Source organism: Oryctolagus cuniculus, chromosome 9 (assembly GCF_964237555.1).
Source record: "Oryctolagus cuniculus chromosome 9, mOryCun1.1, whole genome shotgun sequence".
In the NCBI taxonomy this organism is placed as follows: Eukaryota; Metazoa; Chordata; class Mammalia; order Lagomorpha; family Leporidae; genus Oryctolagus; species Oryctolagus cuniculus.
In genome coordinates, this window is record NC_091440.1 from 68,842,513 (window position 1) to 68,858,330 (window position 15,818).

General features: G+C 45.5%; 1 protein-coding gene across 5 annotated transcripts in view; it reads left to right on the forward strand.

Moving 5' to 3' along the window:
• Nucleotides 1-12,253, forward strand: part of PHF11 (PHD finger protein 11) — a 45,687-nt gene extending 33,434 nt beyond the window's left edge. For 3 of the 5 annotated variants that reach the window (NM_001389492.1, XM_008273847.4, XM_017350277.3), the window contains 4 exon segments: nt 6,485-6,551; nt 8,336-8,467; nt 9,914-9,985; nt 11,908-12,253. In NM_001389492.1, coding sequence (NP_001376421.1) covers nt 6,485-6,551; nt 8,336-8,467; nt 9,914-9,985; nt 11,908-12,062 — 426 coding nt within the window. In that variant the 3' untranslated portion in view covers nt 12,063-12,253. 5 annotated transcript variants of the gene reach the window in all.
• The last annotated feature ends 3,565 nt before the right edge of the window (nt 12,254-15,818 follow it).

The window sequence follows — 15,818 nt, forward strand, 5'->3', positions numbered from 1 at the left end:
TGTTGTTGTTAAGTTTCTTGATCTCTATATATTCTAGTTATTAATCCTTTATCAGTTGCATAGTTTGCAAATAATTTCTCTCATTGTCAGTTGCCTCTTCACTTTGCTGAGTGTTTCTTTGGCAGTGCAGAAGCTTCTCAATTTGACATAATCCCATTTGTCAATTTTGGCTTTTATTGCCTGTGTCTCTGGGGTTTTTTTCAAGAACTCTTTGCCAATGTCTTTCCTATTTCAATGTCTTATAGGGTTTCCCCAATGCACTCTAATAATTTGATGGTATCGGGTTGTAAATTTAGGGCTTTAATCCACTAGGAGTGGGTTTTTCTGTAAGGTGTAAGGTAAGGGTCTTGCTTCATACTTAATGCATGCGGAGATCCACTTTTCCACATCATTTGTTGAAGAGACTGTCCTTCCTCAAGGCATTGATTTAAGCTCCTTTGTCAAAGATAAGTTGGTTGTAGATGCATGGATTGGTTTCTGGCATTGCTATTCTGTTCCAACTGTCCATCCATCTGTTTTTGTACCAGTACAAGGCTGTTTTGATTATGACTGCCTTGTAATATGCCTTGCAATCTGGTATTGTGATGCATCTGGGTTTTTTTTTTTTTTTTTTTTTTTTTTATTGGCCGGCACCGCGGCTCACTAGGCTAATCCTCCGCCTTGCGGCGCCGGCACACCGGGTTCTAGTCCCGGTCAGGGCGCCGGATTCTTTGCCGGTTGCCCCTCTTCCAGGCCAGCTCTCTGCTGTGGCCAGGGAGTGCAGTGGAGGATGGCCCAAGTCCTTGGGCCCTGCACCCCATGGGAGACCAGGAGAAGTACCTGGTTCCTGCCTTCGGATCAGCGCGGTGCGCCGGCCGCAGCGGCCATTGGAGGGTGAACCGACGGCAAAGGAAGACCTTTCTCTCTGTCTCTCTCTCTCACTGTCCACTCTGCCTGTCAAAAAAAAAATTTATTTATTTGAAATTCAGAGTTAGAGAGAGAGAGATGTCTTCCAACTGCTGCTTCACTCCTCAAATGGCAACAGTGGCCAGAGCTGGGGCAATCTGAAGCCAGGAGCCAGGATTTTCTTCTGGGTCTCACAGGCAGCTGTAGGGGCCCAAAGACTTGGGCCATCTTCTTGTGTGTGTGTGTTTTTAAGATGTATTTATTTATTTGGAAGTCACGGTTACAGAGAGAGAGGGATAAGCAGAGAAAGATCTTCCATCTGTTGGTTCACTCCCTAAATGGTTGCAACAGCCAGGCCTGGGCTAGGCCATAGCCAGGAGCCTGGAGCTTCATCCAGGTCTCCCATATACATGCAGGGGTCTAAGACCTTGGGTCCTCAGCTGCTTTCCCAGGCCATTAGCAGAGATCTGGATCAGAAATGGATCAGCCAGGACTTGAACCAGCACCCATATGGGATGCCGGCACTGCAGGCCACAGCTCTACCTGCTGTACCACAGCGTCGGCCCCTTGGCTTGGTTTTTGTTGTATGAGATTGCTTTAGCTATTCGGGGTATCGTTCATTGCCATATGAATTTCAGCATAATTTTTTTATAAGTCTGAGAAAAATGTCCTTGGTATTTTGATTATTATCACCTTCAATCTGTAAATTGCTTTCAATAATAGACATTTTGATGATATTGATTCGTCTAATCCATGAACATGGAAGATTTTTCCATTTTTTTGTGTCTTCTTCTACTTCCTTAATGTTTTGTAATTCTCATCATAGAGACCTTTGACATGCTTGGTTAAATTTATTCCAAGGTGTTTGATTATTTTGGTTGCTATTGTGAATAGGCTTGATCTTCATTCTCGGCCATGGCATTCGGCCATGGTGTTGACTGTGTATACAAAGGCTATTGATTTTTGTGTGTTGATTTTATATTCTGCCAATTTACCAAACACTTCTATGAGTTCCAATAGTCTCTTGGATCCTATATGTACAGAATCATGTCATCTGCATATAGGGATAGTTTGACTTCCTCCATCCCAATTTGTACCCCTTTTCTTTCATTTTCTAGCCTAATGCCTTTGGCTAAAACTTTCAGGACTATGAGAAGCAGTGGTGAGGGCATCCTTGCCTGGTTCCAGTTTTTCCCCATTCAATAGGACACTGGCCATGGGTTGACATAAATTGCCTTCTATACCCAATTTGCTTAAGGTTTTCATCATGAAAAAAATGTATTTTATCAAATGCTTTCTCTGCATCTGTTGATAATCAGATGGCTTTTTTTTTCAGCAGTTGTTAATGTGGTGTATCACATTGATTGATTTGCGAATGTTGAACCATCCCTGCATACCAGGGATATATCCCTCTTGGTCTGGGTGAATGGGTGAATGATCTATCTGATGTGTTGTTGGATTTGATTGGGTAGAATTTTGTTGAGGATTTTTGTGTCTATGTTCATCAGGCAAATTGGTCTGCAGTTCTATTTCTCTGTTGTATCTTTCTCAGATTCGAGGTGAAGTTGGCTTCATAGAAAAAATTTGGAAGAATTCCCTCCCTTTCAATTGTTTTGAATTACTTGAGAAGAATTGGATTTAGTTCTTCTTTAAATGTCTGGTGGAATTCAGCAGTGAAGCCATCCAGTCCTGTGCTTTTCTTTGTTGGGAGAGTCTTTATTACTGATTCAATTTCTGTCTCAGTTATGGGTCTGTTTAGGTTTTCTGTGTCTTTATGGCTCAGTTAAGTAGGTTGTGTGTGTCCAGGAATCTGGCTGTTTCTTCTAGGTTTCCTGGTTTATTGGCATACACTTCTTTTTTAAGATTTATTTTATTTATTATTTAAAAGAGTTACACAGAGAGAGGAGAGGCAGAGAGAGAGAGGTCTTCCATCCACTGGTCCACTTCCCATGGACTGCAACGGCCGGAACTGCGCCGATCCGAAGCCAGGAGCCAGGAGCTTCTTCCGGGTCTCCCATTCAGGTGTAGGGGCCCAAGCACTTGGACCATCTTCTACTGCTTTCCCAGGCAATAGCAGAGAGCTGGATAGGAAGAGGAGCAGCCGCGTCTTGAACCACCACCCATATGTGATGCTGGCGCTTCAGGCCAGGGCATCAACCCGCGGTGCCACAGCGCCGGCCCCGGCATACACTTCTTTATAGTAATTTCTGATTTTTTAAAATTATTTTGGTGGTGCATGTTGTTACATTTCCTTTTTTATCTCTAATATTATTGATTTGGATCTTCTCCCTGTTTTTTTGGTTGGTTGTGCCAGTGGTGTGTCAATTTTATGTTTTCAAAAACCAGCTCGTTTTGATGTTTTGAATTTTTTTGGTTTCAATTTTGTTTATTCCCTAATTTTAATTTCTTTCTCCTACTAGATTTGAGTTTGATTTGCTGTTGTTTTTATAGGTCCTTGAGATGCACTGATAGCTCATTTATTTGGTAACTTTCTAGTTTCTTGATGTAGGCTCCAATTGCTATAAACTTTTTTTTTTTTTTTTTTGACAGGCAGAGTGGACAGTGAGAGAGAGAGACAGAGAGAAAGGTCTTCCTTTGCCGTTGGTTTACCCTCCAATGGCCGCCGCGGCCAGCGCGCTGCGGCCAGCACACCGCGCTGATCCGATGGCAGGAGCCAGGTGCTTTTCCTGGTCTCCCATGGGGTGCAGGGCCCAAGCACCTGGGCCATCCTCCACTGCACTCCCTGGCCACAGCAGAGAGCTGGCCTGGAAGAGGGGCAACCAGGACAGAATCCGGCGCCCCAACCGAGACTAGAACCCGGTGTGCCGGCGCCGCTAGGCGGAGGATTAGCCTAGTGAGCCACGGCGCCGGCCCAATTGCTATAAACTTTTAACATTGCTTTTGCTGAATCGCATAAGTTTTGAAGTGTTGTATTTTGTCTTCATTTGCTTCCAGAAATTTTGATTTCTCTTTTGATTTCTTCAGTGACCCACTGTTCACCCAGGAGCATATTGTTCAGTCTCCATGTGTTTCCATTTGTCTAGAGGTTCTTGATTTGCTGATTTCCAGCTTCATTCCATTGTGGTCAGGAAAGATGGATGGTATGATTTTGATTCTTTTGAATTTGCTGAGACTTGCTTTATGGCCTAGTACGTGGTCAATCCTAGAGAAATCTTATGCGCTGCTGGGAAGAATGTATTCTGCAACTCTAGGATGAAAAGTACTGTAGATACCTGTTAAATCCATTTGGTCTTTAGTGTCGATTAAATCTGCTGTTTCCTTGCTGATTTTCTGTCTGGTTGATCTGTCCATTGCTGAAAGTGGAGTATTGAAGTCCTCTATTACTATTGTATTGGAGTCTAAGTCTCTCTTTAAATCCCTTAACATTCCTTTAAAATAGCGAGGTGCCCTATAATTAGCTGCATAAATAATAGTTTCATCTTCCTGTTTAATTGATCTCTTAATCATTGCAAGTAGAGCAACCTGAACTTGAACCAGTGCCCATATGGATGCTGGCACCATGTGGCGTCTTTACCTGCTATGCCACAGCACCAGCCCCCATCCTCATTCTTTTTCCTTCTTATTTTCTTAGTCTGACAGGGATATTTCAAAAGACCTTTCTTTAAGCAGAAGAAAGAACACCTGAACTTGATCTAGTCTGTTGTTGAGGCTTTCACTTGTGCTTATTTGATATATTGAGTTCATTTCTAAGATTTCTGTTTGGTTCTTTCCAAGATCTCTCTGCTGAATTATGCATTCACATCTTGCAATTATTTCCTGATTTTATTTATCTGTATTGTACCTCTGATGGGCATTCTTTTGAAGTATCTATCAGGTGTTTCAGAAGACTGTTCTATTGTATTCCTTCTGGGAGTATGGAACTGCCTGGCTTTGTCGTACTTCCCTGTCCCTAAGCTGATATTGAACCTCTGGCTGATTAGTCGTCACTTGTAAAGCGTGGCTTTCATGGCTTGAAGTTTTTTCTTGAAGGTGCATCTTCAAGTAACAGTTTGGGTGGCTGGGTTGGCTTTCGTGCCAGTTGGACACTCACCTTCACTCTTCCTGTATCTTCCTCACCAAAATCGATAGCAGTGGCAGCAGGAGTTCCTCTCAGATTCAGCACGGTTGTGTGGGTCCCGGAGTCACTGCAGTGCAAGTCCCACGTCTGGGGTAGACATGTGCAGCCTCCCTACAACACCAGGGCAGGCGTGGGCATGGAGCTGCAGCAGAGCCAGCCTCCGTCTGAGCTGGCCGTGCAGAGCTGGGGCACAGCCCTCTGCAGTAACTAGTGCTGGTGTTGGTGGGGATACCTCCACGTCTGCAGGGCTCTGGGCTAAGGAAGTGCAGTTACTTACTGTTGGCGCTCGTTGGTTTTGTGAGGCTGCATTCCTTTTTCCTGGTGATGCTGTCCCCTAGGGCAGAATGGATTCTGCCGGTGACTGGTAGGATGGTGTGTCGCTGCTGCAGCCCGTGCTCTGAGGGCTGAGGAGATGAGAGACACGTCTCTGAAGCCAACCGACCACACGTGGTCCTGGAGGTTCCCTTGCTGGCCTCCAAGCCCGTGATGACTGGGGCCCTCCCCGAGAGCTGGCGTCTGGCAAGGCCCTCCTGTTTATCTTTCCCCCCGCAGTGGGGACGCCCCTCAGCCATGGAGCTCAAGTTGGGGTTTCTGGTGCACTCTGTTCCTCTCTGTATGCCTCCATCCGAAGTAGCTGTGTCCGGAGGCGGTTCTTCTGTCTTCTTTGCCAAGTTCTTGTGTTTCCCCTTGGGAACTCACCCCAAAATGCAGTTAGCAGGTTTTATTTTGGTTCTCCTCTGTGAGGGTGATATGAATGCAGGGCCTCTCTGTACAGCCAACTGGGAGAATCCCCATGTACCGGTAATTTGACTTAAATTTCTTCATACAGAGTCTTAATGAAACCATCCTGAACTTCCTGCAAAATATCCTTTCCAGGCCATTTGTGGACAGACGCATTCAGAGCACATCTGCCTAGATGCAGCCGAGACTTCTCCTGGGGAGGAGTCCCATCCTCGGGAGCTCTGAGATAGGTCCCAGGGGATAGAACCGTAACAAGATTCGTGTGGAGCAGCTGGACGTTCTGAACCCATGACTGTCAGCAGGTGGCATTCCCACAGTTCCTATAAAGCACATTCTGGTGTAAGTTAGCGACAGCATCTGACCCCACAGGGTGTCTCGGGTCTTAAAACGTGTGGCAGGTGCAGGCAGGCCTCTTGAAGCCACATACTCCTCAGCTACATGACCCATACCTGACCCAGTTTCTAACTCTTAACCTAGAAAACTTTATAATTATGTATAAAACATCAAACTCTTTAGGGGACATAAAACAGTATTTACCTAAGCTAATAATACGAGTCAGTAGCTGCCGCTTCCTGCCGTTGGCACCGGAGCTGCTTCTCGGACCCTTCGTGCTTGCGAATAGGTCGGTATCTGCGGCTGCAGCCGAGCGCGGAGTGCGACGTTCACTGTAGGCCCGTCGTTCACTTACACGTGGCAGAGACGGGCTTTCGTCTCGTGTGACAGCCCATGCCGTCGTCAGTGCGGTCCGTGGAAAGTAACCTGGACTTCCTTTCCTTCCAGCCACCTGGAACAGTGATGTTCCCTAGACTCGCGAGACAAGGAGAAGAAGAGTCCGGCAGACACCCAGGTTTGCTATCGCAGCGACTCTAACAGATTTCAAAGTTGGTGTCAGTTTTTTGTCACTAGAAGCAAAATGGGAGAGAAGCTGCTTACAAAGGTTTATTGCAGGGCAGTCCCCACGGGTCTGGCAGCGGGTGGAGGGTGGTGGCTGGTGGCACCTGTGTGGGGGTCGTGAGGTGAGGAAGGAAGCAGAGGGAGGGAGCACGTTCCTCCCCTGGGTAGGTGTGGCCTGCACATGGAGCCACCAGGATACAGTAAGACGCTTCGCCCCTGTCGGTTCACTGGGATTAAGTTCCACCCTTCCTGCCCTTAGTTCTTTAACGTAAGACACAAGTGCCTTTGTGGGGACACCCAAATGAACATTCAAAGATTGATAGTCACTTCACAATGCAAAACACATCCATTCCACCCCCACACATCCCAGAGTCTTAACTCAGTCCAACATTAATTCAGAAGTCCAAAGTCTCATCTGAGACTCAGGGCAAACTTTCCTGCTGTGTCAGTTACATACTTCCAGAATATAGTGCTGGGACACCTACAGGTATACATTCCCATTCCAAAAGTGGACAGACACATTTTTCTTTAATTTATTTGGGAGGCAGAGAGACAGACTGACACCCATTGGCTTACTTCCCCAATGACCACAACTGCAGGGCTGGGCTGGGGCTGAAGCCAGAAACCCAATACAGATCTCCCAAGTAGGAGGCAGGAACCCAACTACTTGAGAAGTTACCTGCTGCCTCTCAGGGTATGCATGGGTAGGAACCCAGAGTCAGGAGCTGCAGCCAGAAATCAAACCTAAGTACCCTCTATAAGGGAAACCAGGGTCCTACCCGCTAGGCCAAACATCCATACGCTACCTGTGCGTGTTTCAAATTACAGTAACAGGGTACTCTTCAGTACATTCTGTGTTAAGGCAAGTTTATTACTGTCAACACCTGCAAAGCTTCCTGGGAAAGAAAGTCACTGCAGCTCACGGTTTTGGAGGCTCCTAGTCCCAAGACCAGGTGCCCCGTGGTCTGACAGCAGATGAGCCATGGACGGTGGAATGCATGTGGCAACAGGACCACAAAGCATGCCAGGAAGGGGCATTCATCACCTATGGATGCGTGGTCTCCTGATAAAGCCGCCCCGATTTCAGTTTAACCAGCAAGCTTAACCCACTCCAATGGCTTCCCGAAGGCCCCGCCTTCAGATACCGAAATTAGATTTTGTTTCTACCTCTAATCCATTCGCCATTACCATAAGACTGGTGACCTCTGACACATGGGTTCTTGGGGAATACCCAAACTAACTCAAACCATAGCAGCATCCTTTATTCTTTTAGACTTGTGGTTGAGTGTAAGTGTTATCATAAGTATCTGCTCTGTCCTAACCTCAGCATTATCAGAATAACCTGGGTTGGAATGGTCTGTCATTCTTCAGTATTCAGAAAGGATGCACTTAGGATGGGCAGGCCCGTCTGAGCTCAGAATCCAACGGTGTGACCCCAGGAAGTGCGGCTTTCTCTTCTTTAAGGAAATACATACTGCATAACATGTAACTGTGACAGAAAAAAATGGCATCTCAAATATTTAAAGCTAAATTCTAGAAAATTCTTAAGTTTTATTTTCATTTTGTAATATTTATTGAACTAGAAGAAAATGATGAAATTACAATTAAAAGGTAAAGGTGCATTTCTGTGTGATTTACTGATTATTCCCATCCACCACTAGTCAGTGTCTTAGCAAGTGATTTATGATGAGCTGCCTTAAGACCATTTCCTTCTAAAAAATGTTTTCTTATTTTTAGATGCAATTTTAAAGATTGATTTTCTTAGGAAATGTAAGGAAGCAGGACTTCTTGATGACTTATTTGAAGAACTGTTAGACAAACTACATTTGATTCGAGAAAGACTCGGGGATGAGACTGCTTCAGAATCAGGTACTGATAAAACAAATCACTCAGAACAGAAATTTCTCAGAGGGACTGGCACTGTGGTGTAACAGGTTAAGCCTCCCCCTGCCATGCCGGCATCCCATATGGGCACCAGATTAAGTCCCAGCTGCTCCACTTCTGATCCAGCTCCCCGATGCACCTGGGAAAGCACTGGAGAATGGCCCAAGTCCCTGGGCCCCCTGCCACCCATGTGGGAGATCCAGATGAAGCTCCTGGCTTCGGCCTGGCCCAGGATTCTTCCATTTGGGGAATGAATCAGCGAATGGAAGATCTGTCTCTTCTCTCGCTCAGCTCCACCTTTCAAATAAATGTCTTTAAAAAAAAAAAATTTCTCAGAGACCTATACAAAACAAACAGGAAAAATATTTTCTTTCTACGCTTTTGTCTTTTCATCATTCCTTAATAACCATCACTGTATCATTTTACTAGACCTACTGTCTTTTGTAAGTGAACAGGATGTGGGTGGTTCAGATTCAGGAGTTTAGTCCCAAGTGTCTGATGCCCCAAGAGTCAGGATGCCCTTCCTGGCAGCGCACAGTGGCTTGACAGCTGAGAACCAGCACGTTCAGAACTGGATGTGGCCACACACCTGAACCCATTCCCTGCCCTGCAAGATCCAAAATAGTGTTTTAATTCATTCGATTCTAATAAAGAGTCCTTTTTTTAATAAGAATATATGGAAGAGTACATAGAAGATACAATTTTAATGTTTTGATCAGTTTGGTTTAGTCAAATGTGAATTTTTAGTGAGAGAGAGAGAGAGAGAAAGAGAAAAAGAGAATGTGCGCAAGTGAGTGAGCTTCCATCTGCTGGTTCACTTCTCAGATGGCCAGGCCAAAGCCAGGAGCTTCCTCCAGGTCTCCCACCTGGGTGCAGAGGCCCGAACACTTGGGCCATCTTCCAGGCATATTAGCATGAAGCTGGACCAGTAGTGGAGCAGCCAGGACTCACACTGGCACCCAGATGGGATGCCAACATCACAGGAACTTTACCCAGTATGCCGTAACTGGCCCCACATTTCTTTAAGAGCTCTTTGGGAAGCTAAAGTTCCATTTGTCTGTGCAGATCTATAGCTCCTTAGCCTTACAGCCTCTAGCATAATCAGAAACATTAGAAATATGTCTCACAAGAGAATGTGATGGTCTGGATTGTAGGCAGTCCTATAAAATGCATGTTAGCAAAGGGATTATTTTCATAGGACAAAGCTAGAAAGTGATATTAAGAGTAAATGTTCCTGAAAGCTCTGTGTTCTTGTATTGTCTCACCGGCGGGGCTGGCTGGAACCCCCTGCTGGAGGCTCTGGGGCAGTGGTGCAGCTCCCACTGCGGTCTGACTCTGAAGGGCCACTCTTCACTTCTCCCTGTTTGGGGTTATTTTCTGAAGTGTTTCTACCTACATGAATTAATACTGAAAATGTTTTCCTCCTTCCAGAATATGAAGAAATCGCGACTTCACTTTTTGACTGTAGATTGTTTGAAGATACAATTATAGATTTTCAAGCAGGTATATGAGTTACAAAATAACTAAGCAGCATAATTTAGAAATATTGTCATATAGGTTGAAATAACATAGAAGCTGTAAAAATACTTTAGAATAATGCTCATTACATGAAAAGCCTATCACAAAAACAGAATGACACACACATGCACACATACACATTCAGAAAAAAAGTGTACCCAACAGAAATAGTGATCTGTGGAGAGTTGGAGAATAGTCATTTCTTTACTCTGTTCTTTTATTGCTAAATGATCCAAACTTTCTGCATAGCACAAATACTTCTATAGTCAGAAAAAATGCATAAAGTAGAAAATGTTGAATTCAAAACAAGGTATTTTGGTCCCTGTGTGGCCACAGACAGGAGCTGGTGCGGCGAGGGCGCGCAGGCTGCTGCTGATCCCGCAGCTGGCCTCCCCACCGCTGGTGAAATCTCTCTCCCAACATTCACCTTCACATCTCATCTCTTATGTGGAGAGCACAGTGATGACTGATGCTGAACTTCATGGGGGTTGGGGGTGGGGGAGGCAGGGACACAAAACAAAGTAACGAAGACATTTTTGTGGAAAAAGAAAACCTGGGGCCGGCACGCTGGCATAATGAGTATATGCTGCAATGCCAGCATATACTTCTGATCCAGCTCTCTGTTGTGGCCTGGGAAAGCAGTAGAAGATGGCTCAAGTCCTTGGGCCCCTGCGCCCGCATGGGAGACCTGGAAGAAGCTCCTGGCTCCTGATTGGCCCAACTCTGGCTGTGCGGCCATTTGAAGGTGGAAGACCTCTTTAACTCTTTCAAATAAATAAATCTTTTAAAAAAAAGTAAATAACGTGTGGGTTGGAGAGAGGGAGGCAACTTTTAGGTAAAATATCAACTATTTATCAAGTCCTCCATCAAGACAGGCTAAATCTCCACTTAATTACGAATCTGATGTGACTTCTCAAGACTGCCACACCCAGAAGGGCAGGCTGTGCACTGTGGCCGGCCTTTGCTAGACAGGGGTGGAGGCCCGACTCAGCAGAATTTGTAGGAGCGGCTCTCCTGGTGTTGCACAGCTCAGCACCTGCACACTGTTCCGTGTGTGTGTGAGCAGTGGTATCAGGGCAACAGGTCGACCCTGTCTGAACATACACATACTGGTTCTCTGTATCACATGTCTACTTGAATTTATTATCCAAAAAGACACCTTTACAATTATTTCCCAAATAGACCTCTTAAGAAAGCCTCTTGAGGATGGCTGCTACTGAGAATAACCACACTGGTTTTAAAAGCCAGTCTTTGGAGTCTTTCTAGAAAGCTTTGTTTTCAGGGCATACCCATCTTTCCTTTCACATAAAAGTTACATGTTTAGAACAGGTCACACCATTGTCTGAAGAAAGATGGGTCTTCTAAACAGACTTCAATTTCTAAACTTTTCCAAAAAGTCACATTGCCACTGAGTACTCTTCATTCATAAATCCCAATTAAAGTATCTTCTAAATTTCCACCTAAGTCTTCCTATATCTGAATTACACCAAAAGCATTTATGTGACTTACAAATAGGATGCAGTTTATGAAAGACAGGCCCAGTCCTTGGTATTTCAGCCACATTCTCTTTCCAATCATGTCCAGTCATCATGTCACATACAGTAGTATGAAGGCTATACAGCATTAAGTTCTCAAAGTTACACAAGACGGGCTGGTGTTCTGCTATAAATGTATAAAAAGTCACAAAGATTTAATCACAAGCTTCATGTGTGATAAATACTAGAATTCTGTGAAGTGGAAGAAAGAGGGAGCAAAGGTATAAAAGAACCACTTTGGGCTCATAAGACTAGGTTCTTTTAAGGCACAGGTATCACAAGGACTATGTGCTTGCAAGTGAAATGAGTAAAAAACAGCATGTTTCTAATGAAACTAATGAATAATATGAAATTACCTTTTTTCCCCCAAAGCAATAGAGAATAAAATTGATGAATCTGAAGAAAGACTGCAGCAGCTAAACAAAGAGACTGAACTGCTTCAGGACTTACAGCAAACCATGTGCTATTTTCAAGACTACAGAGATCTTAGGTCAAGTTCCATTTCAGTATCGTCCCTTTCTTCTTAAGGATTACCATTTCCTAAATTGCCTGCAGGCCGAGAACTGCAGACCAGGACTGTGGAAGCCACACCTCTTTGGAACCAGGCTTCTTGCTTTCTGAACCACAAACTGCAACCCCCAGCAGTTGTTAACCTGTTCTTGCTGCCCCTACTGGATGTTCTTCCCACCTCTCCTCCAATAAAGTTTTTGTCAAATGATGCCTGAGTAAACTGGATCACAGCTCCATTCCCACTCACCCTCTGCACTTAACCCTGTGGGTGGATTCCTGCTGGTACATTCCTCCTCCTACCCCTCCACAATGGAAGGTCATTTAAGGCACACACAAGGCACCCCTAACACTAGGGTCTTCACACATCCTGCTGAAGCTGGAACACCTTTCTCAGCTGACTTCTGCAGACAGAAGGTCTCCTATTACTCCGCCTAAAATTTTTCTCTTCATACTACTTCTCAGTGTAACCAACTCTTGTCTTACATCATACTGTATCAGGATGAGCTGTTCAAGGGAAGATACTCACTATTAGGTTTTGCCTACCATTGCATTCCCAGCACCTAGCATTCTCAGTAAGTGCTTACAGAATAAAACCTTCATAACTTTTAAGACTAGTTCCAGCCCAGAACAACCCTTAAAATCTGAACATACTAGTATCAAATTTACCCATTTTCATGCCTTGCTTCTTAAAAATTTTTCAGCCACAGTTACCACATGGTAACTTCAAAACACACACCTTCAAAATAAACACCTCTGACTTAAGAATGTTAATAATATACCAGGCTAGGCCGGCGCCGCGACTCACTAGGCTAATCCTCCACATAGCGGCGCCGGCACACCTGGTTCTAGTCCCGGTCGGGGCGCCGGATTCTGTCCCAGTTGCCCCTCTTCCAGGCCAGCTCTCTGCTGTGGCCAGGGAGTGCAGTGGAGGATGGCCCAGGTGCTTGTGCCCTGCACCCCATGGGAGACCAGGAAAAGCACCTGGCTCCTGGCTCCTGCCATTGGATCAGCGCGGTGCGCCGGCTGCAGCGCGCCGGCCGCGGCGGCCATTGGAGGGTGAACCAACAGCAAAGGAAGACCTTTCTCTCTGTCTCTCTCTCTCACTGTCCACTCTGCCTGTCAAAAAAAAAAAAAAAAAAAAAATATATATATATATATATATATATATATATATATATATATACCAGGCTGAAGAAATATTACCCTGGTACGACAGGATGCTCATATCACCAAATCTAACCCTTGAAAACAGCACAGTTCAGGTTCTCGTTCTTTCCCTGTAGCGCTCAGTCATGCTACAGGTCTGATCTGACTCCCCAGTACGTCGTCTGGCACGTAAGTAAGTGCTCCGAAAGCATCTGCAAAAGGAAGAGCGTTTACTGCTTCTACGATTAAGTGAGAAAACTGCCTTTATGAAGAGAAAAGGTTTATTTTTGGCTCACAGTTCTGGAGGTTCATAGCGCAAGATCCAGCAGGCCCCAAAGCTGTGGTGTCCAGCAGTGGTCTTGTGGCAGAGTCCAGATGTGGAAGCATGTGTCTTAGAAAGCCACCACGATTCAGTCATGGGGGCTCCACCTTGAAACACCATAATTAAATTAAGGTTCTACCCTCTTAGTGCTATTAGCATAGGACTTTGGGGACAAAGCCTTTACCACATGGACTTTTGAGAGACATCCAAATATCTAAGCCACTATGGAACTATGATGCAGACAAAAAATATTAAGTCATTGTTTTTCAAACTTAGCTGCATACCAGAATAGCTAGGCACCCAAGAGCTGAGTTGCTCCACTTCTGATCCAGCTCCATGCTGACGCCCCTGGGGGAGCAGTGGAGGATGGCCCAAGTGCTTGGGCCCCTACGCCCACGTGGGAGCTCCTGGCTTAGGCCTGACACAGCCTCAGCCACTGCAGTCATCTTGGGAGTGGACCAGAAGATGGAGGATGTCTCTCTAGCTCTTTCAAATAAATCAATATTAAAAAAAAATATAGAAGCAAACTCCATACAAGATCTGCTGAATACAGATTTCTCTGGGTCTAAACAATAGCTCTAACTTCAGCTTCCTATCTTAACCTATCTCATGACAAAGCTTACCTAATAGCCTTGAGGTCATGATCGTTAAAAAAAATCCTTGGAGGCCGGCGCCGCGGCTCACTAGGCTAATCCTCCGCCTAGCGGCGCCGGCACACCGGGTTCTAGTCCCGGTTGGGGCGGCGGATTCTGTCCCGGTTGCCCCTCTTCCAGGCCAGCCCTCTGCTGTGGCCAGGGAGTGCAGTGGAGGATGGCCCAGGTGCTTGTGCCCTGCACCCCATGGGAGACCAGGAAAAGCACCTGGCTCCTGGCTCCTGCCATCGGATCAGTGCGGTGCGCCGGCCGCAGCGCGCCGGCCACGGTGGCCATTGGAGGGTGAACCAACGGCAAAGGAAGACCTTTCTCTCTGTCTCTCTCACTGTCCACTCTGCCTGTCAAAAAAAAAAAAAAAAAAAATCCTTGGAGTGTATCACATGTTGGGGGTCCTAAGAGTAGGCGAATCCTGGGCAAACCACTGTAACAGACCTGAGTTTGTGCTTTAGCTATATCACTATTGGAGAACTTTAGTCAAATTACTTACCTGTCTGCCTTAGAAGACAAATGCGAACACTAAATAAGAAAATATCTGAAGCATAAGGTACAATGCCCGGCACCGTGGGAAATGAATGTTACTAAGCAGACACCCATGTACTCCCCTTGCCAATGTTTCCTTCCAGCAGGTGCAGGCTTAATTCTAACCAGACTCACGGTAATTTCTGGGAGGCTCATTAGCCACACCTCCATGCTTTTGCCTCTGCCACTTACCTACTGCTTTGGAGTTTATCTAAAGGACCCTAACATGTCCTCCCCTGTACCACATATACAGTATTCAGAACAACCTCTTGTCAGATTAACCCATTTTCTGTTATGAAAGCTATTTATAAATGTCTTACTGTATTAATCTTAATCATATCTCCCTTCTCCGAATAACTTATATGTTCCTTGAGGATAGGAAAGGTCTTTCTCTTCATTTGTAAGTACCTCCAAAGGATTTAACTACATTTTTCTGCTTTGACAGTTCAATTGTATTATCAGCAGGAATAAAATCCAGGGGTCATTTTTCCCACTTTGAGAGAGAGGGACAGATCTTCCATGTGTTGTTGGAGGAGACAGAAACTTAATCTGGGTCTCCCATGTAGACAGCAGGGACCCAAACATTCAAGCCTCCTGGGTACACATTAGCAGGAAATTGGCATCAAATTTGGGCTGGAACTTGAACCCAGGTACTCCCCATGTGGGATGTGGGCAACTCAAGTGGCATCCTAACCACTGTGCCAAATGCCCACCCCAAATCCAGGGCTTTGTTTTAAAAAAGATTTATTTATTTATTGGAGTTATAGAGAGTAGGAGACAGGAAGGGAGAGAGATCCTCAATCTACTGGTTCACTCTCCAAGATGGTCACAATGGTGAGTACTGGGCCAGGATGAAGCCAGGAGTCAGGAGCTTCTTCCAGTTTCCCACGCGGGTGGCAGGAACCCAAACACTTGCGCCATCTGCTGCTGCTTTTCCCAGGACATTAGCAAGGAGCTGGATCAGAAGTGGAGCAGCCAGGACATGTACTGGCGGCCACATGGGAAGCCAGGGTCATAGGCCGTGGCTTTACTGGCTACACCACAGCACCATCCCTTACAGGGATTTCTATAATTGTGTGTATACAGTTCAGAACCAGGCAGTGACATGTTCATGGAAGTACCTATTTAGCCAG